We start from the raw sequence: 24,532 nt of genomic DNA, 5'->3' as shown, positions 1-24,532 counted from the left end.
TTTCAGGAATGCTTTGCTGCCAATGCCAACCACAAGCACAGGACATGCCACACTTCGGCTGCAACAGAGCATAATGCAGAAGCAAGAAGTTCCTGATAATTTGCAGAGTAATCTTTACACCTTTAAGTGGAACAGGAAATAATACAAAGCAAGGCCTGTCTCAGCTCATTCTCTTGGGACCAGCTCCACTCTGCTCTGAGGGACATTTCTTAGCCACCTTTGCTGGCAGCACCAAGTGTGGGCCATACACAACCTGGACTTTTGTGAAGTTATAACTTGGTCTGTAGTTGTTACAAAGTCAGCCAAATACCCCTAGAGATGGCAGCAAGCCCAGTAAATATATCCACACCATACCACAGTCTTGGAAAAACAGATGTGTGTGTCATTTCAATGGAAGGCATGGATAGAAACCAATCTAGTTAAACTGATACACAAAACTATGTTAGGTCTGGTTTAAGTCAACTGAAACCACATTTAAGCAAGAATAAAATGAATCCCTCGATAGTTGCCCTCTGTTCCTTTTCTCTACCCACCATTTCCCCTGGAAATAGTTGCCAACACCAAAAGTATTTACCAGCAATGTCACAGTATCTCTCACCTCCACACTTACCATGACTCCAGAGTGATTAATTACTATTTTGAGCAGCCCCTAGAAGATAATTTTTTGGCTCTGCAGGCATTGGTTCCACATATGTGCTGTTACTGAGCCACATTTGTATAACAGAGAAGGCTCAGAATTTCAAAGGCCCCTCCTTTGTATGTGAACCCTGCCCCACACAGCAGGGGAAAGTTTCTGTCCTCACAGTGTCCTGCTATTCTGCCCAGGGTTTAGCCAAGCAATGCTGTCATCTCTGGGCATACAAGTGATAACTAAATTGACCTTATCAAAAGGACAGAAGCATTTTCAATGAGGGGAACTGGATAATGATCAAGTGCAAGAGAAGTCAAAATTTGCGAACTGGGACCAAAAAGTAGGGAAAAAGAAGAATGAAATAATGGTGGAAGACAGGAAGACCATGTGGAAAGGATGGGATGTAAAGGCAAACTTTCCTCTTCTTGTCACTCTTATGACACCAAATATAAATGCTGTCTGCACCAGTGTCAGGTACATGTCCACAAGGCTTAGGGAAGAAATTACAGCTTTTCCTTTGGGTATCAACAAGAGGTGCCATTAAAATGTCATCTCAAATAGCTTATGACTGGCATTTCCTTCCTGTCACATGTGTTCATCTAGGCCACAGTAATGGTGCTGTCTTCCTGTATGTCCCAAATAAACCCTTGCTTTTGCTTTTACCTAGACTGAGCTTGTGTTAAGGACAATTTCAGGGCAAACTGCAGCCCAAGCATACACAGTCCATAAGGTATGATGTGCCTTAAAATGAGGGGTTGGAATATTCTGGAAACATTCAGCATGCCAGGGCATCTGAAATGCTACAGGGACCTCTTCCACAGAAGGCAGGTCACGTAGAGAACTTCTAATGCTGCAGTGTAGATGGAAAATGCATCTGCCAGCAGCCAGCATTTGCCAAAGGAGCTTTCTGGCAACAGCAAGATAGTGGGGAGAGCATCAGTGCCAAGGGAGTCTGAGGCAATTGTGCATGGAAAATTTTCTGGGATCTCTCTTACGAATGACACCATATTATTCACTCGACCCTCAACTTATCCCAACCTCCTTTATCTGAAAGGTACGCATAAATCAAACTTTGGCCTCCACTGCAGCATATTTTCCTTGCTAATGTTTCCAGGCATTGGATGCTACCATCACCTGCAGTGCCTCCATACAAACCTCTTGGTCCCTGAAGTCCTTGCTCAGTGCAGAGCTGCCATCAGCACAACATACCTGGACAGGAATGCCATACTCTGTGCAATGGCAGAGTCTCACCAGACAGACAAGAGCTTTAGAGAAGTTTGGGCAACTTGGTCACAGCCTGCAGCTCTCAGCATGGCTGGTCTCACACAGGGGTGACCTGGTATTCACTGTCACATTGCAAACAGATGTGACTGCATGTCCTCAGAGTTTGTGCTTTACTTTCTGACAAGGGTGGGAGCAGCAAGGTGGTTTACATTAAGATTTTATGTTTTGACGGGTCAGGCAGCACAAAGTTATTCTTTGACTGCAAGAGCTTAGCCCACTCCTGCCTACAATCTGGTTTAACTTGTGGCCAGACATGAACCACAGGGTCAGCATGGTCAGCCCACGGCCTGCAGGCTGTGCTGAGCCCACAGGACAGTGTCCAGCCCACAGCCTCAGCCAGCCATCTCCTTCCACCTCCATATGTGAACAGGACCTGATGCTTGGATTGATAGCTCCACAACCTCACCTGGAGGAGCCACAGACCCTCTTCTGACACTTGCCCAAGATGTTGGCATCTTCATCATATGATAGGCATGTGTCCAAGCACCTGAGGGCGCAGAAAAAGGGGACTGTGGCCACTAGTCATTCACCTGGCTCACAACTCTCCTCCTGGCACTTAACTTGGGCAAATAAGCCCTCCTGAGAGGTAGTTTATGTTCACATGGGCACAGAGCCATGCTAATGCAACTCTCCAGCTTTCCAAATGGAGCTGGCCAGGAGCTGGCATGTGTCTGGCCAGCAAGGAGCACAGAGGAGCCTGCCCATGCAGATGTACTCCAAGTCGTTTCTAAAAGGTCTGGTTTTTGTGAGGACTCTACAGTCTTGGATACATATATACAGGGTTTTTCTAAAGAACAGGAAAGAGCAGCTCTTACCAGTGTTTTGCAGTGTCCTATCCTCAGACACAACAGTAAATAAATGTAATGGCATGTATGCAGGAAAACAAATTTGCACAAAAAGGTAAATCCTACTATCATTCTGTGCACTTCCACACACAGGCACACTAAGTTTGGCATATGAAATTTACTCTCCAGCCTCCAAGCCATTTCACCTTTAGTAGCAGAATAAAAAAAATTTTTTTTTTCATTGCCCAAGGATGGGAATCTGAGGGAGTAATGAGGTCAGGAGGGAGGGTTTGTGCAGATTGCCAGGCAGTCTGACAGATAGATTATGAGGCCAGAGTGTGCCACTGTAACTATCTGATCTCATGTCCTTTTGGAGCCGGGCGTAGCACAAACCTGGATCCATTTCTGCTTCAAGCAGCACATGCCTCAGTCCTGCTTGATGCCTTCAGACATCTAAATGCCACAATATCAGGTGTCACTCCTGCTCTTACCTATCATGGCAACTTTTTCCTTGCAAGTATAACTGGCAGCTCATGGTCTCTGCTCCCAATCCTAGCTCTCCAAAATTCAAACCTAAAACCTCCAGAAGGACTGAAAGATTCTTCATCACCATTATTACCCCTCTGAGTTCCCTCTTTACCACCTTGGAAAACTAAATGGCTTTGATGCCTGTTCCTTGTCTTCTCACCAAGAAAGGGCAGGGCCACCTGGTCTGTGACATGCTGGACTCTCTCTTCACTCCTTCTCTATTTTTAGGAATGAAAACTTCCCACTTTCATGGGAATGGGAGCCATTTCTGTCTTCACAGAGTGTAGCTGCCTTTTTTCTCTCTAGAGCCCTTGGCCAATTATCAAATTATGAATCCGCTGGTAAAATCTTTAAAAGGCCCAAATGAGACTCAATTCCTATTGCATGCCAAGTTGCTGGGTTGGAGAGGAAACATAAAGAGTGCTTTGTAGTTTTTTGCGATACAGCTCACAGAGCACATAAAAAAAAGAAGATAATTACAGCAATAGATTTAAGGGGGAAAGTATGTACTGTATGGCACAAAAGTGAGGAATGAGAGGAAATTTTGGTTAAGGTTAGCAAATTATAGAGAAGGACTTTTTAAATAAGTTTGCCTCAAGTTACAAGAATCATTGGAATTAATGGTAGATCTAGAACAATTCAGAATAATACTTTACTTCCCCTTACGTCTTAAAAATTTCTTCTAGGCAGTCTGACAGTCAGAAAGTTTTATTTCTAACTTGCCTCAGTCATCCTCCAAGAAGAAATATTTTCAAGATCTAATGGTAAAAACCAACCTTCTTTTCTAATGTGGACAAAGAGTATGATTCAGGGGATGTGATTTTCATTCCCATCCATATCCAGAGCACCAAGACAGGTGAGGATAAATATTGAAGTACTGTGTCGAGTTCAAGGAACATGTAATTTTTTATTAATAAGATAATTATGTGCTACTCTTAGGAAACCATTCAAATCTTCAAAGTATCATTGCCCACCTCTAGTCATTCATGTAAAATCTGATCACCATTCACCAGATAACAGAAAGCTAGGCTTCAGCCACTGGAACTCAGGGCAAACAATTTTCTGGAGTAACAGAGCACTTCAGGCTCCTTTCAGGTCATCAGGAAGTGGCACAGGCTTTGACTTCCAGCTTCCTGCATCACATCTGGGAGGGCGTTTTTTGGTGCTTCCAGTGAAGCACCAAAAATGTCCCTTCTCGAAAGGAAAACTGTCTGCAGCTCAACCTAGAAGAAACTGGAACAGTGTTTTCCCTGGTGCTTTGTTTGAATGAGGCAATCTACGAGCCACTGGAAGTATGTAGCAGAAACCAGCGCTTGATCCCAATGACTCTGGCAACAAATGCTCTGTTTCCGATCTCCTCTTCAAGGTCAAAAGAATCAAGCAGATAATTGAGTCCACACCCAGCTATCTGACCTCTGCCAATAGCCTAGACTGTTTACAATTGATTTTGAAAGGGAAGCAGAATCCAGATTATCCTGGTGGCGTTGCTGACACAACTGAAGGCTGCCTTTGGGAAGCAAGGGGCCCATCAGATGAATTTGTCGGTGGTTTAACCTCCCTTGGCATAAGAGCTCCACTCTTTTGGGAGACGCTATTTTTGGGGTCTAGGATCTCAGATAAAGTCAAAAGGATCTTAACAGTTAAACACTTCTTTCTTTCTCCAGGCCCCTGTGATGCCTTCAGATGAAGTTCTGGAGGGCTCAGTCTTGACACCAGTACACATTTGTGTATTCAGGATTTTGTTTTCATATGGGTGCAATCAGGGCAGCTCTCTGAGCACCACCCCTATGGAGAAGAGTATTATACTGAATAAGTTACAGGCAGTACAGACAAACTTTGGCAAGAGAGAGGTGATGCCTGTCCAGAAAGGGCAATGTTTACAGACAGAGAAGCTGGAAAAGCAGCAACAACTCAGCTCGGGGTATCTGTCTCACATCTGCTGATAGCCCGTGAAGACTTAGGGTCTGTCTGGAAACATCGTTACTACAAGAAAACATTGCTCCTTTCCAGCACTAAATGAGACCTTTGAATCTCTTCCACACCGAGGAGAGGGAGCCTTTTGTGCCTATCCTTGTTGACACAAGACTGCAGGGTTAAGATATTCCCCTCTCAGAAGGGGACAGTGGGACCTGTACTCGATCAGTTTGTACATGCATGCTGCTTTAAAGATAGCACCAGCTGTCTCACCAGCAAGGAACACGGCCCTTTTTCCCTACAACACCCTTGTAGATGATTGCCAACGCTGATCTCAAGAGCCATTAATGCCAATTTTGCAGACCCTGTAGGAGGTGTGCTCTCTACTCTCTGCCTCCAGTCCAAGATCAATGCAGATGCTCAAGCTGATGCAGAAGGGGTTTAATCTACTGCATCTACCCTTTGTTGGATCCCTGGCAAAAGCACTTATTCAAGAAAAGAGCCCATTTGGAAGGAAAGCTGCCCTGAGAGCAGCCCAGTCATGTTTAAGATGTTTAACTCTTTTGTTATTCATGCATCAAAACAATAATTAAATGACAAAGTGAATTTTTATGTGCTGCAAGCCTAGTCATCATGTGACTGTCATATTGGTCCTGAAGTTCTGCTTAGGAGGTACTTCTTCCTTTCAGCTGCCAGGGTACCTTTGATTTAATTCTTGATAAGTCATTGGCTTTTGTAGGAAGGATTAGATACTCATCACTCTTCTAATATTGCCTTTTTAGTCTCTATGTCCTCACAAAACTTAGAGTCACTGATAGTGATCTGCTCATCACAATATCCTGTGGGAAACTGGATAGCACAAGTGAGCCAGCAACATCTCTTTTTACTCTTAGTGACATAATGCAGAGTTACTGGAACTCTGATTTTCTTTTTTCTCTCCTTCTTTTTTTTTTTTCTTTTTTATGTTCCCTTTTAAAATCAAGAATCCGAGCCACAAATTTTTAATAATGAGAATCTGGATGAGGTTCAATCTAAATTTTGAAAATATATTCCAATTAAAGGCTTTAATAGATTCTTGGCTTTCCGCACGTCTCACTGCCATGTGCATTCAATAACACCAAGCCCCCTTTCTCACCAGCAGTAAGTAGACTGCATTGTGGGTGATACCATTCCCCAGAAGGTCAGCTGCTCCTGGATTGCTGTTTTTGGAGCATTTCGTGCAAAGGTTTTTCTCAGGGGAGACTTTTTTCCTTCAAAGCTGGCTGCAGCTCTGCTGTGATTGTGTCCAGCATGGTGCTCACTCTTGCGAAGCTGCGGATACTTTGGGATTACGCGCTCCAAAAGAGAGGTTTTGTTCTCAAGCCAGGGGATTTCACTAAGAGTAGCAGCATGTTCTTTCCCTTGGTAGGACAACATGGTGACCACTCAGGTCACAGACCTGCCAGGACTTGCTGATGTGCTGCCCTTCAGTGCAACACGTGCAACTAAAGCTCATGGACCACGGGATTCAGCTGCACCAGGCATCTGCAACTGGGGGCGACATCAAACCCTCCAGTTTGCCTGGCAGCTGAAACCCATCATTGTGCAGATTAGAAAGTTATTCAATCCCTGCATGAAACAGCTGCATCCAGCACACCAAGTATCGATTTTGGTGCGTCCCTTGCTCCACATAAAGCTTGGGCCAAACAAATGAGCAAAGTACTAGGATGTAGGTCAAATGGCAGAAAGGATAATGTGGAAAAAATTGTAGTATCTTTAGATAATTGTATCACATAGATGTGTCTGGAATACTCTGTGTGGACTTGTATTTGAAGAAACTATTAAGAATCTGGAAAAGTTCCCACTAAAAGATAAATTAAACAATTGGTTCTATTCACTTTGAGAGGCACAGAAGGGGGAGATAAAAACCTGTGAAACAACTAAATGTATGAAGAAGGTGGATGAGGGGAAATTTGTCCTTAGCTCTCTAACACCCCACAAAAAGGGATAAACATTTAGTTAGATCAGAAAACTTGAAGTCTCTTAAATGACGCATGTTTGCATGCTTGCAGCTTACCAAGCAATCTCTATTGCCCTTGCTACCTCTATCACATTTATACAGTTATTTTTATCAGTCAAATCTCTAACCTGGCCAAATAATTCAGTTGATTTGTTAGGCAAAACTATCTTGGAAAATTCAGGTAGCACAGAAGAATTTAGCTTGAAAGCAAGGAAGACACCATATTTATGTGGCTGATGCCCCAAATTTTTGCCCCAGAGAGTGTAATTTTTCCTATTACAGTAGGATGGATCCGTCTCTGGAAAATCAAAACTGAATTCGACAGTTCCTACAGAGAAACTGTTACAGCACATCCTTAAACTTCATGTAACTAGAACTTACTGTATTTTTTCCTATCACCACAGACAGCATCTTATTTTAGTACTTTTATCTATTCTCTCTCTCCTCACAGGCTGGATAACCATGGCTTGCTCCTCATCAGTCTAGGCATGTGGCCACTCTTGCTGTCCTCATCTTGTCTCTCTGCAGTGAGAACTCACTGCTCTTTAGCTGCAGTGCACACCTCTACTCTCAAAACTTTCCCGTAGCCCCCATGCAATTTCCCAACAAACATTTCAGGGGATAAAAGGAAAGCTTGCATTTCCTCAAATGTTTATTCAGAAATGTCAGATATCCACCCAGCTTTGATGAAACCAGCGGGATCTGGAATTAAAATATCAGTTTATAAAAAAAAAAAAAAAAAAAAAAAAAAAAAAAAAAAAAAAAACCTAAAGTTTCTAATTCATAAATGTATAAGGGTATGAGATGACACCATGCAGCTCAGAGCACTGAAGCTCCAGATGAGGGAGAGGAGGAAACTCTGGGGCAAGTCACATCAACGTAAAGTCTCAGAGGATCAGAGGTTCAATGGCTTATGCTGATGTCAGCTCCTAAACAGCAGTGATTTACTCACCTGTCACCCAGCTCGTGTGATTGAAAACAAGGAGATGAAGAGGTGTGAGCATGATATATCCTGGTTGTCTTACATTTGGAGGGAGGAATCACATGTGGCTTAAAGCCACCTCAGCAGTTTTTGCTCTTTCTGTCAGCAATTCCAAGGACTCCATACCAGCATGTTTGTCCTTGCCTTAGGGGGCTGTCCCAGCAGCCAGAAATTAAAATAGAGCATGTTTGTACCTTAGCTTTGCACCTATTTTTGAGACCAGGGGTCAGCTCATTACAGCAGTTACCAGGAAGATGAGCACTGTGAGGGTTGGAGTATTTCTGATTTATTATTTCACATGGCTAAATGCAGAGCTCAAAAACCCTTTTGTAACAAGTTGTTAGGTTTTGAGATCAACCTGCGAACACAGCTTCAGTTAAGGGCTGCCCTAGGCTTTATTGTCTCTGGTGCAGTGGTGGTGGTGCACAGGGCCTGCTGGTTACAGGGTACTGACTTGCTTTCTGGCTTTTCAGCTGCCAAACTATATTATAACAAGCTAAAAATACATTAAATATTTTCCTTTCCTAATATTACCTTACCACGTAAGCAGTAGCTGGACCTGGCACTAGGATGTTATCTGATAACTGAGGGGAGGGAGGCAGGCGAGCCCGGATAGGGGGTGAGACATTGGAGAGAGGCTGCTTCAGTGACTGTGACCAGGAGGAGAGACTGTTATGTTTCTATTTAGGTGGGTGATGAAAACATTTCTAAACCCTTGCTTTAACCCATCTCTGACCACGTGCCCCACCACAAGTGCTCCTCGGCACAAGCCCCTGAGCTTGTGCAAAGTCCCTCCTGCCCCATGGTGTGCTATTCAAGAGGAGTTGGGTGGTCAGGTGAAGACCATGCACGGGGAGTCTAACAGAGCTGGCTGGAGTGTGCTCTGTCCTACTTCTCTGCTGTGCCATCAGAAAAATTATTTAGCAGGTGATGTGGGCCCTGGGGTGTTGCATGTGGAACTGGCATGGGGGACAGTCAACAAGCAAGAAGAGATTCCTCAGCCAAACACTGATTCTGATTCTGATTCTGCCTCGGTGATGGGCAACACCAACAGCCATCGCTGCTTCCCTGCATTTCGAGGAGAACACGCCATCCATCCCTAGGTGGATTCAAGGTCTGGAGGGAAGTTTTGGGGGTGATGTCAAGCTTGAATGTGAGAGTCTGGAGATCTGCTACACAGGGCAGGCATTTGGTGTTGATTGCTTACCTTTGCTGTTGTCACATTTGAACACCATTTTGAATTGTCTCTTTTCTTGCATGTACATTGTAATAAAAAAAGTATCAGGCTGCTGCCTTGATAACTCTTTCTCAGGGATCACTGTTTTTAACTAGAAATAGCTGCACTAAAGTGAATGGGAAAGATCTACCTCTGCAAAAAGCAAAATAGCAACGTGGCCTGAAACCAGAGATGAAAGCCCTACTTAACTAATGAGATATGTAAAGGGCAGAAGCTATGAAAAGACACAGCATGAACACTTGGCCTATCCAATAATTCCTCCCAGATTCTTACTAGCAGAAAGTGTCTCCAGCAAGGCCACTGTGTTTTGAAATCAGGGTAGCATGACCTCAAAGGGAGACATACTCTTGGTCTCCTAAAACTTCCAGAGGGCAAATCCCACCCCCACCCCACTACTTCCCCTTGTGTTTGCATACAAATAGCAAATGTAAACTGTAAATGGAGAACAGTGTCTGACACAGCAGAGCATTTCCTCCATCTTTCTGTGTTCTCTTCACATTTAACTTATGCTGTGTACTTGGGCTAATTTGCCCAACTCTACAATCCTTCCTGCTCCTCCTTCTAGCTCTTAGGACTCTAGCTCTAGGGAGACCAGGGAACCCAAGCGATTCCATTGCACCTCATAAGACATGGCCTGTCCACTGTTTCCAACCATCTTTCTGCTCTGTGTCCTCTCACTTCAGCCAAGAGCTCAACAATGTGTGACATCCCCATTCCACTCGCTGGACACACAGCAAAGCGTGTGCATTGCTGCTTTTATGCCCTCTTCTCCTACTCTTTCTACAGGAGAAAGAACAATCTTTCTTGCCATCTCTTTGTTCACTCACCTTGCTGCTTCTGCATGGTAGTGAAATCTTCAAAGGTGAGAGTGCGCACGGGGGGCCTCCAAAAGGCGTAGGTCTCCATGATGGCCTCCAGCCCCGTCCTGTGCAAAGGAAAGAAAATAAGGAGTAAATAAGAATGTCAACCAGTTGGGGATACAGGCGCTGAGGAAAGAAGGCTCTGACCTTGCTTGGCAGGCTGCCAGCAGCCACTGAAAGGTCACCTTGGCATCTGTGAATTCCTCAAGTGAGTCTTCCCGCACAGGTGCTGGCCACGAGAGTAAAATGAAATTTCCCCAGCCCAGGATTTCAAAAGTTCCTAGCGGTCTCTAAATGCCTTTTTCCTTTCTAGCAAGAATCTCAAGCCTTCTGTCTGCTTTCCAGAGGACACACAACTGTCAGCTCCTTAAGGCGTATTCAATTTATCATTGAGTGGCCCTCCACAATTTTGGATGTAAGCTGTCATGCAAATAAAGAAGGCCTGGGATTCAGACTATTTAATCAGAGAGATTTTGCGAATTGCCTTTCCCTGCCACTTCACAGTTCTGGACACTGTTCCAAGTGCTATGAGAAGCCATCAAAAAGGGAATCTTCTTGGTTTTGAACTTCAACCAGAAATGTGTAAGATGCTCTTTCTAAAAGGCCAGTGATATAGCTGCTTTGGGTCCCTAACTCACCAAAAACACTTATCAAAGAGAAGAAGCCAAAAACTGATTGAGAATTTTTCTTCTTGAAAGGCTGGGGTCTCAGATTTTTTCTTGTTGTCACCACAAACTCCTGGCTCTGATGGAAGTCTCTTAGTGCCACAGGCTCAGTGAGGACAGAGGTGTGTTATCAAACCCACTGGAGTTTCTTCCCAGGAAAAGCTCTCCTCAGTGGAAGCTGTACACCGCTCTGTTCCCCATTCCTCACCTTCCCCAGCCTGTTTTCCCACAGTAGGTTACAGCCCTTGCACTGACTGAATACCAGGAGAGATTCTTCATCAAATGCGAGAACATATCCCCTTTCAATGCAAAAGGCACAACATCCCCAGAGCTGCTCATCAGATGTTGAGCTGACACTGGAGCTGCCTTTTCCTTCTGAAAATGTCTTTCTGCACATGTCTCCACTCACTCAGTTAACTTTCCAAAGTCTCCCCGGAAGCTTGGATGCTTTAAATACACTGGAGTTGGCAAACCAAACTCTGTATTTTAAGAGGAGGTTTAGAAGAGAGGTTGTTGCATGGTGTTTATTAGCTGCTAAGCTGTTAGAAGTAGAAACAGAAGACATCTCTGCATAGCAGTCTCACACTAGCGCTGAGCACATTACAACAAAACTATTTGGTTAATACAGTGGCCTCTGCCAGCTCATGGAGCTCAGATGCAACAAGGCAGGGCAGAATTTGAGCCCATCAGCTAAGCTGTGCTCTGTGTGCAGGAGCTGCCCTTTGACTACCACTACCACCCCCAGGATTTCCTCTGCTCCCTGTGTGTGAAAGTCACACATGTTCAGACTCCATCTGCTCCTCAACACACACAGCCAGGAAGAGAACAGTGCCTTTTTTGCAGCCTCAAGAAATGATCCCCAGCCCAAACACTGAGGGAAGACTTTCTGGTACTGTATATCGAGGGGGCATAAAATGCCCTGAGCAAATTGCAGTGCAGCCAGACCTGTTGTTGAAAGGACCTGCCTTGATGATTAGAACCACGTAATGTATCAGAAATGCAGACTGAAAGTTCCAGCTGTGCTACTCCAGCTGCTCTGTGTCTGCCACAGGATCATGTGGGGAAGCGGGGAGGCCAACTTACTGAGAGCAGTGACACACAGTCTGGCTCAGTCCTTAGGTCCCCAGGTACACAACCCCACTTTGCACCAGCACTGCACTCTAGCTCTGGTCTCACATCTCACTTCAGTGAAATCCTGTCCCTAATAGGAGGTGGCTCATGGAGGCACTAAAAGTAGATTAAATCTATTACCCTTGCCTCTCCCTACATCATTATCAGCTCATCAACTGACTCACGATTCAAGGTTTCTAGTTCTCCATCTAACACTTTCCCCTATATCAATACAATTCTCACAGGCACCATATAATTTCTGCTTCTAAAAGAAAAGGAAAAAAAAGAGAATAGCCAAGACTTAATAAAAAGAAGAAATAAAACAGTAAATTGGGGATAATATATTGCTTTCAAGGGTTGGACTTGACTGTGTCTGTGAGCTGATAGGGGGTAAATGGCAGCACTGAGAGTGTCAGAGCAGCTTGTAAAGCTGCTCTATTCCTGCCCTGCATGTCAGAGGAAGGAAAGATGCCAACACCAACAGGGACCTACCTCCTCCTGCTCCAGGGGAGCAGTTCTACAACATCCCCCTTGCTGTGAACACAGCTCCTGCCACCCTTCCCCTTCCACACCGTGACGGCTGGCAGCAGCAGTGTGGCCTTGCCCTGCAAAGCTGAGGGCAGCGTGGTGTCACTGGTACCTGAAAAATGAATGTCAAACTCCACAGCTGGCTCTTCCTGCCCCAAATGTGAGTCCTTTACTCCCCACAAGTTTGCATATGTTGAACATGTGTATAAAATATCCTCTCTGAGCATGTGGGTGACAGAGATCAAACTTACATCCACTTCTCCTACGCACAAATTTAAGCCTCTATATACTAGACCAACCTTTTTTCCCATTAGTTTGTGGGTTTCTTTTTTTTTTTTTTTTTTTATCTTTGGTTTCTGGGTTTTGGGGCTCTTTTTCTTCATGCAGAAAAACTGTTGTGGGTGCTTTTGAAACAGCTTCTAAGCAGAAGACATCCTTACTGAATTTTCACATCCTTCCAGGTGTCAGACAAGAGCCATGAGACAGCAGCTTCATGTGCTAACCTGCTAGGCACCTACCACATTATGAATGGAGTATTGCAGAGGAAAAAACATTAATTCATGCTAAAAACAGCTCTTGGTGAGAAGGCACACCACCTTTGTGTACTGATTTTACAGCCCTAGCCCCAGCCTTTCTTTTGTCTGCAATGAATTCCTATTTTTGAAGGAAAATGTTGAGGGGATGAGATGGGAATCATGAAGTTTAATCCCCATCAACTCTAATAACTGCCTCTCCTGTAGCAGTTCATGACATTGGTGTGCTTCCACAGTCAGCAGAAATACTGGAGTGCCATTCTGTGTGTGTGTTCCACCCCCTAACAAGGAAAAGGATCCCCACCTGGCCAATGAAGAGACATTTTGGGACAATAATAAATGTTGACAAAAAATAATTGTTTTTAGTGTTTCTGAAATGTCAGGAAATTTGGAGGGCCTTTGCTGAGGGTTGCTGATACCAAGTGTGCCGAACATTATCCATGTGGCATCTACTTTCTCTTCCAAAGAACTGCACTGAAAAATTAACTTCAAAATACCTATCAGGCCATAAACCCTTCCCTCTCACACCATCTTTATGAAGGAAGTAAAAAAAAAAAGTATCAGAAGAGGTCTCACTGCCAGCATTTTTTTAATAAGGTCAGTGCTTTAAAAGGTATCCAAAATTTGCTCTCTCTTTTTCATTCATTCTTTTATTTTTAGTGCTATAAAGTTTTAATAATAGGCAATAAATGAAACAGTTCCATTGTCTGAAAAATGAAACGAGCTATCGGTGCACCTCCATAATCCATCCCATATGGCTGATCTTGCCATTCCCACTGCACACAGGATTCAGGCCATCACTTCATTGTTTGCTGGGGAAGCCAAACTATTGGCTCCAAGTGTCCTCCTGGCTCTCTTATCCTAGACAAAGCTCAAAGAGTATTTCCAAACAAACAACTTTTATTCACCTCAGCTGCCCACATCTGAAAGGAAAGTGCTGGCTTTTCCTTCAGCCTAGGGTCTTTTTCTTCCATCACCCTGTTGAGTTTCCTGACTGTTTCCCCTTCTGGCTTCCTCCTGGATAAGGAGCTGCTGCAAGCATCCCACTGTCAGATGAACTTTACCCAGTCTCTAAAAATAACCTCTGTGGCATTAAACCTGCACCCTCACTACCCAAACATTTGGCTAGCTGATCTCCATATGTCAAAAACTGGTTTCTCAATCTCTTGAAGTCCAGGAAAGCAACCAAGTAATAACCTGCCTTATTCATACATTATGTGGGTATCCTTTCACCACCAGGAAACTTCTCTTTCAACATCAGGAACTTCTCGTGCTGCATTTTTACAGAGACTTTATGTGCTTTTGCAAAAAGTGAGGAAAGCCCAAAACTCAGATAGAGAGAATCTCTAATAAACATGAACTAGGACTGACGTTCAATCACAGGCTACCTCTGCCATCCAACAAGACTCATGGTTAGATTCCTGAACCCCATTGCTTAACATGGTTTGAGTGCTCAAAGGCTGCTTAACATCAGCAAGCTGCTGAGCTGTTTCCATCCTTCCCTCTGAAACACCTCAGTGCTCCTTCTCCCAGCTCAAAGGCTGAGGCAGTAAGGACTGGAGAGAGACACTCATGAAAATAAGTGACAGAGATCCAAGAAAGGATTTGGGAAAAGTCTGCTCCCCCATATGGATACAGTCAGTGACACCATGATGGGGCATCCCCAGAGCAGCAGAGTTTTAGCAGCCTTTTGCACTGATGAAGGGAGATCACAGGAAATAAAGGGGCAGGCTGCAAGCAGATGAAGTGAAAGATCCAAAATGAAAGCTAGTTTTAAAAACAACGGTCACCTCCACAATTTCTGCAGCATGAGACAACAGTGAAACAATAACAATAAATAAGTGGAGGAAAAATATCCATCTCTATTTAATGGAAGAGCCTCAACATAAAGTAGAAAGGAAATATCCTAGGAAAGAAGTGGCTTAAGAGTTCCTTATCTTCCACCATGCACTGCTTTTTCCCTGGGAGTTCTTTCCTCCATCATTTCCTGGCAAACTCTAACCATGGCTCTGGCTCAGTACCCAATGTCTCTGGAATAGGATGTCCTGGAGATGCCTCAGAATTCTGTCTCTGCCTCTTGCTGCTGCCACACCTTTACCTTTTCTTTTAAGTCCTTATACATAAAACCTCTTGAACATGTACTACTCACTTGCCTGATTCACAAATAGCCCTTCTTCAAATTACCCTATTTCTTCTGCAAAGGAGAAATTTTCATTTTCAGCAGGACCCTCTCCAGCCACAGTCTGAGGCACTGCAGTTGACTGAAGCTGTGGGAAGGACGTGGGAAGTTGCAGAGTATCACAATTGGGTTTTGACCAGTGATCCTAATGAGATTACAGATTCACAAGGGAGAGAAAAGCCATCCAGCACAGTTAAGGAAAGTCCCATTTGGAAAGTCCTTTCCACACACAGCTTGGACTTCAATGCTTTCCTCCCTCCTATGGGAATATCTGTGTATGTGTGCTCTGGGAAGGAGGCAGCTGAGCATTTGTGTCCTCCCCTAGCTGACAACAGCAGTGCAACTGCAGCCAGACCCCTGCTTGTGAGGCAGGCGCCTGACTGCTATATATGCTTGCAAATACCTTCGCCTGTTTTTTTCTTCCTAAAGCCTCAGGCTGCTCCCTTTGATGTGTAATACCTTAAAGATTTTAATTCCTCTTTACATCAGCAGAGAGCCTTACTGAGCCCTCCCCACAGCTGCAGCCGTGTAGCAATTTCCTGCCCTTTCTTAAATCAATGAGCTACAGAGATCAGCAATTCCCAACCTTTTCAGGAAACTGTCCAAATTCACTGAGCTAGGACCTTATTAATGCCTTCCACATTAATACAGCCCACCATGTACCTGGAACTGCATCAATCCCTCTCCCAAACCCAGCCCCCAGTGCAGCTGGATCTGTGCACACCGGGAAGATCCCACACCCAGGACACACTTTGCTTTCCCCACACGGGAGAGGGGAGCAGAATAAAAGCCACATATGCCTCAAGGAGAACTGGTGATCACAGTGGGGATTAAATGAGAGTGGCGACATCTTCATGCATGAATTCAGTAAGATGAGAGCAGAGGAGCTGAGCTCAGGTCCTTTGAATGCCTTTTTAGGGATGATGGAGAGCATAGCACTGAAGTGAGTGGTGGAAAACACTGGGCAGTTGCCCATTCATGAGCACTGACCTCGCCAAACTCCTTATGAAGGAGACAGCAGTCCTGGTAAACACACACAACAGGAGCATGCAAGTAAAACTGAGTTACAGCACCCATGGGAACAGCAAATGAGGGCTGTGCACACAACTTTTTCCCTGGGCTGCACACTCAGAGCTTTGCTTTACAACCCTAGGCTTCTTGTAATGTAGTCATATATGTCTAATTGTATAATTAAGGTTTAAAGCGTTTCTTACACTGATTTAAAAGATACCTACATCATTTAGATCTGAGATATTTAGATCTGCTGCACATTTTGCTGCAGGATTCATGAATGGCAGAAAAAGTTGAAACTTCTTTTGAGTTTTTTGATTACTTACCTTTTTTGATAACTCTGTAATGTGTTTCAGTAATACAATGGGGGGATTGATTAAAGCTCCATTTTAACTACTGTGCTGTTAAAATAGAATTTCTTTTAAATAATATTTAAGGCATTGTACCTAATCTTCCCATAAAAATAGTTATGGGAAAGACAAAATTAAACAACACAGTCAAAGTGAAACCATTGGACACTGCTGAATAAAAACTGAAATTATTTGAAACTAGAACATTTTTGCTCTTTTATCCTGCACACATATGAAAAACTAATTTTTTCTTCTAACTTAAAGCAAGCATTTGTTCTCCAAGTTTTGGCATTTCTTGTGAAAATTAAAATTTTTAAATGTCCTTCAGACAACCCTACATATAATAAAGAATAATTATTTGCAGAGTGTTAAGCTGTTAACACTGTACATACAGTGTTAAGCTGTAACCTATTTGTCTGTTTTACAATCTGCAATCCCCTATCTTTCTATCTCAGTTTTTTGTTTTAAAAGGAAAAACTTGCCTTTCTCAACCATAGACATTTTCCCTGTGCACCCATCAGGGAAAGGAGGGAAGAGATCAGTGAGGAAACACAAACAAGCTTCTGTTACCTGTTTCTCCCAGAATCTCTGAAACCTTTGGCAAAGGGGTTTCTATCAATTTTTAATCTGGTGATCTAAAAGGAAGAAAAAGAGAATTAATTGATATCTTCAATTTTTTTTCTTTCAACAAATGAAAAATGTGGATTATTTCCATTCTTGCCCAAGCCACCTCTACAATGATCTTTCACACTTATTTCCCCAGACCTCTGTCAAATATGCCCTTCCATTATCCACGAACAGATAATCTGCTTACCAAAACATGTCACCAGAGACAGAAATCATGGTAGCATTAGGAAACCTGGCACAGTGCTGGGGCTGAGAAATTGCTCCTGGAGTAGAAGTACACCAGCTGCAAAGCCCCAGGAGTTGTTATTTATCAATGGCCACGTGCTTTGGGAAGCAGGCACACTGCTCAAGTTTGGCTGCTATCTGAGTTATCTCAGCCTCAACACTCCAGATATCAGCAGCTGGAGGCAACTGATGGACCTTCAAACAATGCTGAAGAGAAAAGCACAGGCTACAGCCCCCAAAGATGTCGGGTGGCCACCCAGTCACACATACAAGTTGCTGTTGCTCTGGTCAGTATCAAGGCAGCCCTTAAGAGTTTTCTGGTCTGTAAATCTTTTAATTTTTTTTTCCCTCCTCTAAACAAAGGAAGTAGCAGCCAGACTGAGTGCTTTGGGGGAATCTTCCTTTGTGCTTTAATTTTAAGCATGAATTCCAAGTTGGTAAATATGGGCTATAACACTGGGATTTTGACCTTGCAGCCTGTTGGCTATTCCACAACCCACTGTAGCACAAGAGCTTCCCCTCTGCCAGCCTCAGCTTCTCCTAAAGATTCTATGTTTGGAATGAAAGAAGAGTGAGATCTCCAGATCCTACCAAATTTGAGGTGGTGTTGCTGAAACTGCTCAAAAGGGACTAGTTTAATGCAGTCTGATCTGAAGGGGATTTGCAGGTGTTTTGCTTCTGTCAGAACCAAGCCCTTACTCTGGATATTAACCTCAGATCTGGAATGCAGCTCCTATTTTTGCAGAAGCTTAATTTGTGAACTTAATTTCCGCTAGCCTGACTTTGCAGCTGTCCTGGGACTTGTGTGTACAGAGACAGATATGTTCTGTGGAGGATGGAATTACAGCAGAGGGAATCCCTGTGGTGGATTTGCTAACATTTTACAATTGTTTCCAGAGACGCTTCCCCCAGTAAGGCAACGCTCTGCAGCCACTGGAGGGCATGCAGGCAGATTCAGGGGATTTAGATTTGGTTTTAATGAAAATGTTTCTCCAGCCCACCAGAATCTCCTTACTGGTATTATAAAAATGTGATTGTGTCCCCCAGATCATTTTGAACAAAATTCCCAAACATTTGGAATTCAGAGAGACAGAAATGTCAGTGTTTCCTTATGGTGAGGCAGCTTATGGTGCCAATCCCTGACAGGGATCCCTCCTTTAGCATCTCCCTCCCTGTGTAATTATGTCTTATAATTCCAGTAATTAAGGAAGAATGACAGGCTTAATTCCTGTAATTTCTTTTCCCTATCCTCCTTCTTTGTCTAATCTACAGTCAAGATTAATGGAGTATCTGCATTTGGACAAGGGGAGCAGGAAGTTTCCCATACTGCAATGATAGCAAACCCACCAGCATGTTGCAATGTTTTTGATGCATTTTGGATCCTGATTTAAGTCAGCTCAAGGGGACCAGACAGGAAATAAAAGCTGGGAGTCATGGGAAGAAAAAGAAGCAGTCATGGGAGCACGGTCTGCACCTGTGCTCTCTTATACATTGCAAAACAAAAAACCCTATAACATTTCACTAAATTGTTAGAATTCACAATTGTTACAAATTGGTCAAGTATTGCAATCTGCCTTAAGGTGATTTAATAGGGGTCTGTCCTTCAGTTCCAGAAGACTGAAGACTAGTTTAAGAAAAGTGTAGATCACTAACAAAGTCAAGGTCCCTAGAGAAAGAATCCTGCTGTGATGACATGTTTTCCTTATGCCAAAACTAAGTCTCATCACTGAGAACTATGCAGGACCCAAATCATAAAATGGGATTATCATAATTATCATAAAATTATCATAAAATTAAAAATTATCATAAAATCACTGAATGCTTTTGGTTGGAAGGGACCATAAAAATCATCTTGTTCAAACCCACATGCCAATGGCAGGGACACCTTCCTCTAGACCAGGTTGCTCAAAGTCCCATCCAACCTGGCCTTGAACACTTGCAGGGATGGGGCACCCACAGCTTCTCTGGGCAACCTGTGCCAGTGCCTCACCATCATTAGCGTAAATAATTCCTTTGTAATATCTAAACTAAACCTACTTTCTTCTACTTTGAAACCATTCCTCTTAACCTGTCACTACATGCCTTGTAAAAAGTCTCTCCATCTTTCTTGTAGGCTCCCTTCTGGTACTGGAAGACTGCAATTATGTCACTCCAAAGCCTTCTTTTCTGATCCTTACTTACAGTGGGAAGCATTTTGCTTACCCAGTCTCCATCCTGCTGTCCATCCTCTCAAGATATACAAGAAGAGAGGACTCACTCCTTTGAAGACTAAGGCAAAAAAAGGTGTTAAGTACCTCAGACTTCCCATCAGTTGTTACCAGTTTTCCAGCACTGGTTATCAGGGGGAGGTACACCTTCTTTAATCTTCCTTTCCTGGTTAACTTACCTGTAGAATCCCTTCTTGTTATGCTTTGCATCCCTCACCATGTCTAGTTCCAGCTTTGCCATGGCCTTCCTCACCCAGTCCCTATACAGGGTACCTGTCTTGGTTTCTACTGCCTGTGCATTTGCTTCTTTCCATCTGGCTTTCCCAGCAGGTCCCTACTCAGCCATGCTGCTCTCTTGACTTCCTTGTCTGATTTCTAGCTCCTGGTTGTTGGCCTGTATGGAAGACTCCCTTAGAGATCTGCCACGTCTACTCTGCTCCATGCCCTGTTCCTAAGGGCAGGCTCTCAGGAGATCCTAATGACCATCTCCTTGCAGAAGTGGAAGTTTACTTTCCTAAATTTCAGGTATATAACTTGACCCCTTACCTGACCCCTATCCCACAAGACATGCATGCATGAGAATTTCAGTTTATATGCAATGCATGCATTCAAAGGCTTATTTTGTCAACAAACTGATGAGATTGGACCTTTTCAAAACTTTTTCCTTCACTGCTATAAAAAACCCAACTGCTTTGTCTTTAAGAGAACTGATCTGGAGTTATAGTTTTACTGCCTTAAAATTATAGTGAGGACAGGGCACTCTAGTTTTGTACCATGCGGTAACAAGGAAATTTGAACACAACACATCTCTTTACAGTTGCTCTTAGTTACTGATTTTACAATAAAAGCTACATCCGTCTTATCTTCAAGGTGGTTTTCTAGCTAGATACTTCATGTCTACACAATACCCCAGAGCAAGCAAGCATTTTCTTTTCTTTTTTTTTTTTTTTTTTTTTTTTGTAAAGTGTAACTTTTCTATGCTTCTCAGAGAAGTTAGCGTCTCAGTCACAAAGAGCACTCTGATTATTTTTGTGAAGGCACAACATAAAAGGAGCATGAAGGATTTACCTGTTGGTTTTGGTAGGCTGTCACTGTGGTGAAAACAGTCTCAGGGAAGTTGAAGGTTTTCACCCCATCTCCTGAAGGAACTGGCTTTGTAGGAGAGAGATCACTGCTGAAATCCTTGCGGATGACATGAACACGAGGCTGATACTTATGCATTGAATGTAAGATTATCTGAAAAGAAAACAAAAAGAAAAGGACTTTTTTTTTTCCCCAAAATATTTTACCCAACATCCAGATGTATAAGGAAGCAGGGATGGAGTAAGAGTTAATATGGAGAAAATTATCCTTTTCTTACAAGCATGTATGAGACAAAGTCGGTGCTCTGAGCAAAGTGCTTTATAGGGTCAGGCAACATTTTGAAGAAAAGCACTGAAATAGGGCAAAAACCTCCATAAATCTGGAAGCAACCACAGACACGTGTGCCCAACAGGACACAGGAGCATCAAAGCAGCAGCAGCACCCTTTCAAGTCTGAGAGGAGCAAGGCTAGGACAGCAGGCAACAGGATTAACTTCTAACTTACATGGCCTTGATCATCAAGCTCGTTGTTGGTCAGCTTGAGCTTGTCAAAACTGACCACCTGCCTCATCCAGGTGTCTCCAGAAGCCAGGGAGTCAGGGTGGATGTAAACCCTGGGGGGCACTGGGGAGTCAGCATTGCCAGCCACCATCCACTTGGAGCTGTGGTACACATACCTGAAAGAGGAAGGGTGGGTGGCTAAGGGAGGTTTTCACTCACTCACTGCAGGAACACATCCAGGGCTCCCCCTCCCCTGCCACCCTCATGCACCCCAAGCTCTCATTTGCAGTCAGGGGAGAATGTGCTTTATTGCAACCTCCTACCTTCTAAATGAAAGCCAGATTACCCCTGAGCCACTTGTTCAGACTTGATTCCTTATTAAAACCACCTTGCAGTTATTTTCCCTGTAAAACTCTGCCACATGTGCCTTCTCAACTCCTTAACCCTCTCTGAGCCAGAGTAAGAGGCTGGAAAATATGGTAAACAAAGTCCTCTCTGAAAATATTAATAAATACCCTGCAATTTCTGGAAATCTGCATTGTATCTCGTACCAGACTTTGGAAAACACCCAGAATGGGCAATATCCAATAGATACCAGTAAAACAATTGATAAAACAGAATTTCTGGTTTGAAATGTTGCAAAAAAGGAAATTCCATATAGAATTACATACACTGGGATTAGAAGAAAAAAAATATTTTTGGGTTCCTTTTCTAGCCATCCTATATATACCATAAATTTTTCTACCACAGCTTTGTCTAGACAATTTTTTTCTCCTGGTCTGCAGCTCTTTCCCTCAAAGGCATTTCACAAACAGTTCTACTGACACCTCTGAGCTCTGCCCTGGGCTGCCCCTCCTTGGGTCTCTACTCAGTTTTGCTAAGATGTTCCAGTCCTTACCTACAAACAGTGACTAATTTCCTGTATTCACACAAGAAATTGGGGGGGAAAAAAGAAAATAAGAAGAGGAGTCTTTCTTTTCCTTTCCTGTTAATTTGCTCTATGTGGCTGCACAAACCAAGCAGGGTAAGAAAATAAATGTATTTTCAATGTCAGTGTTGCTACAACACTCTTAGAAAGAGGAAAAACATCCAGCTGAGCATCAAACACTGTCTTTCTGCTTCCCAGGAAAAGCATTTTTCCTGAGAAAAAACTCTGTACAATTTGGGAACAAAAATGTAGTATTTAGCATTTGAAGCGGAGGTTCAATTCTGAATCCTTCAAATGTGGTTCAGTCAAGACTGTTTGGAGAAAAGCCTTGCTCTCAGGGGTCTTTTAATAAGAATACATAAATCACATCAGTCTGGAGAGTTTTCTGGGATGCAGAGGATCATGAGTTTTCCAGAGTATTTTTTAAGATCAGAAGCCCATTAATATGAGAGAAATCTCCTCTTCCTGTCTTTAGCTCAGCAGTGGGAAGTTTCTCAGTGACTCCAAACTGTAGGTCAGGGACCAATATTCACTGAGGCTGCTGTGCTGGACAGTGAGCACTTTTGAAACAGAAACCACCCAATCCAGTTCAGGCCAGACCTGAAGGGTCTGGCTTATTTCCAAGCTGCTCCTTGCCCATTCCTTTCTTGAGGAAGTAGATTTAGGGGCTGGAGATAACTCAGCCCCTGGAGATAACCCCCATTGGTAACTCCAGTTCCCTCAGACAGTCATTGCTAATTGTGCCAATCAGGAAATGCATGGCAGAGATCTCCTCAATTAAATCTGCTACTCGAAAAGAGAAATATTTCACTCCAAAAGTGCAAGAGAATGTATTAAAACTCTGAGTTGGTGTCTAAAGATGCTGGTCAAATCAGCTATGTTGGTGTAAACCAGTAGGGTCTCCTCCAGCCCATGTTTGCAATGGTGTTTAATGCAGGAGTCTGTCCTAGGCTGTCATTGACAGTAAAGCTGGTACAAGATTCCTTCCTCTGCCCCTGAAAAGCTTACCTGTATCTCTTGTTATCCACAGGGACAATGTCCATGGCAATATAATACTGCTGGTGGGGATCCAAGCCTGTAATTTTCACCCTCATGGCTGGAAACATTCTCCTAGGAACATAAGAGTAGAAATAAGGAAGAAAATGGTGAATAGGGAAGCTGAAGAGGCTCCTTGTGCTCTCTGGCACCAGAAGTGTGCTACCTTACACAGCCCAGTCCTTGGCATGACTCCTCTGGGCTTGGTGTGGGTATAAAAGACTGTGCTGGCAGTGCTTTGAATCTTCAGGTTTTTCCCACTTAGAAAAAGGGGTAACAGGATAACAACCTGTAAGTAATGATAAAATACTCACAATCAAGCACTCTGTTCCCAGTTTCTAGCAGACAATTCTGCTATGCTTCACACAAATCATCCTCTCTAAGGCATTCCTAGGATGGGCAGTGTACCTTGTGTTTTTCCCACTGGCCATCCACCTGTAATTCTTCTCTCACATTCCATTAAATGCAGGATCACTTTAGTTCTCTTTTTTTGAGAATGTCACATTTCAGTAAAGAGTTTAACAGTATTGAGGTAACATTTGAAGCAAATGCATCATCCTGAAAGATCCTGTGGCTCTCATGTTTGCAGTTATTTAAGAAAAACACCCCTCAAATTAATCTGCTCATTAGGAAAGTACTTCACATTCAGCAGAAACACTGGCATTATGTCATGGCTTCCTTGAACTCCTGGTAGTGCAATATTTTTAATAGGTGTTGTCTTTTCTATGCCATATGATCCAGATCTATCTTAAGCATTTTCTCCTGATAGACAAGGTATGGAACTCTAAACCAACAAGAAACAATTCCCAGCCTTTTTCTTCTTGTCTGAGCACAAGTTAAGCTCTGCTAAACACAGTCACTGTTGTGGAAGTGTTTGTAGCTAGGCAATTATTTCAGAAGAGAACAGATCAGAACAATTTTAACCTTAAAGCATGTTAGTGTTAGTGTGGCTATGGCATAATTTCTCCTTCTTAAAAATTTTATGGTGGCCAGTAGACCAATTTCTATTCTACACCTCCCTCAAAGAGCATGCTGAGGGAATTACTTATGCCATATTATATTTCTAACTCATGTGGTATTTTTACACCTTCATAAAATTTGAGGAGCCGAACTGAATGAGGTGCAGGAGGAATTGAGCAACACTGAAATCAGAGCAGAGCACTGAAAGAAATCCTGCATTGTTTCACTGACTGTTAACCCAGACCTGAGCTCTACCTAAGTGGCTTTTCAGCCTTTATCTGAGAAAAACTTAAGCTGAAGTCCTACAGGATGGTGTTACTCAATTAAATGACTTCTGCCTAGAAAATACAGAGCTTTGGTAGGAGAAACCC

At 43.3% G+C, this 24,532-nt stretch overlaps 1 protein-coding gene across 1 annotated transcript in view; it reads right to left on the bottom strand.

Moving 5' to 3' along the window:
- The window catches only part of TBX15 (T-box transcription factor 15), an 88,358-nt gene that overhangs the window by 4,264 nt on the left and 59,562 nt on the right, over positions 1-24,532 (bottom strand). Inside the window, exons 3-7 of the mRNA XM_058018433.1 lie at positions 23,175-23,276; positions 21,243-21,414; positions 20,724-20,891; positions 17,167-17,231; positions 10,188-10,285 (exon numbers count right to left, since the gene is read on the bottom strand). Coding sequence (XP_057874416.1) covers positions 10,188-10,285; positions 17,167-17,231; positions 20,724-20,891; positions 21,243-21,414; positions 23,175-23,276 — 605 coding nt within the window. The remainder of the gene's footprint in view (positions 1-10,187; positions 10,286-17,166; positions 17,232-20,723; positions 20,892-21,242; positions 21,415-23,174; positions 23,277-24,532) is intronic.

The sequence above is a fragment of the Melospiza georgiana genome, chromosome 2 (assembly GCF_028018845.1).
Source record: "Melospiza georgiana isolate bMelGeo1 chromosome 2, bMelGeo1.pri, whole genome shotgun sequence".
In the NCBI taxonomy this organism is placed as follows: Eukaryota; Metazoa; Chordata; class Aves; order Passeriformes; family Passerellidae; genus Melospiza; species Melospiza georgiana.
Note: the sequence above shows the minus strand (reverse complement) of the source record. Positions and strands in the feature narration are given on the sequence as shown.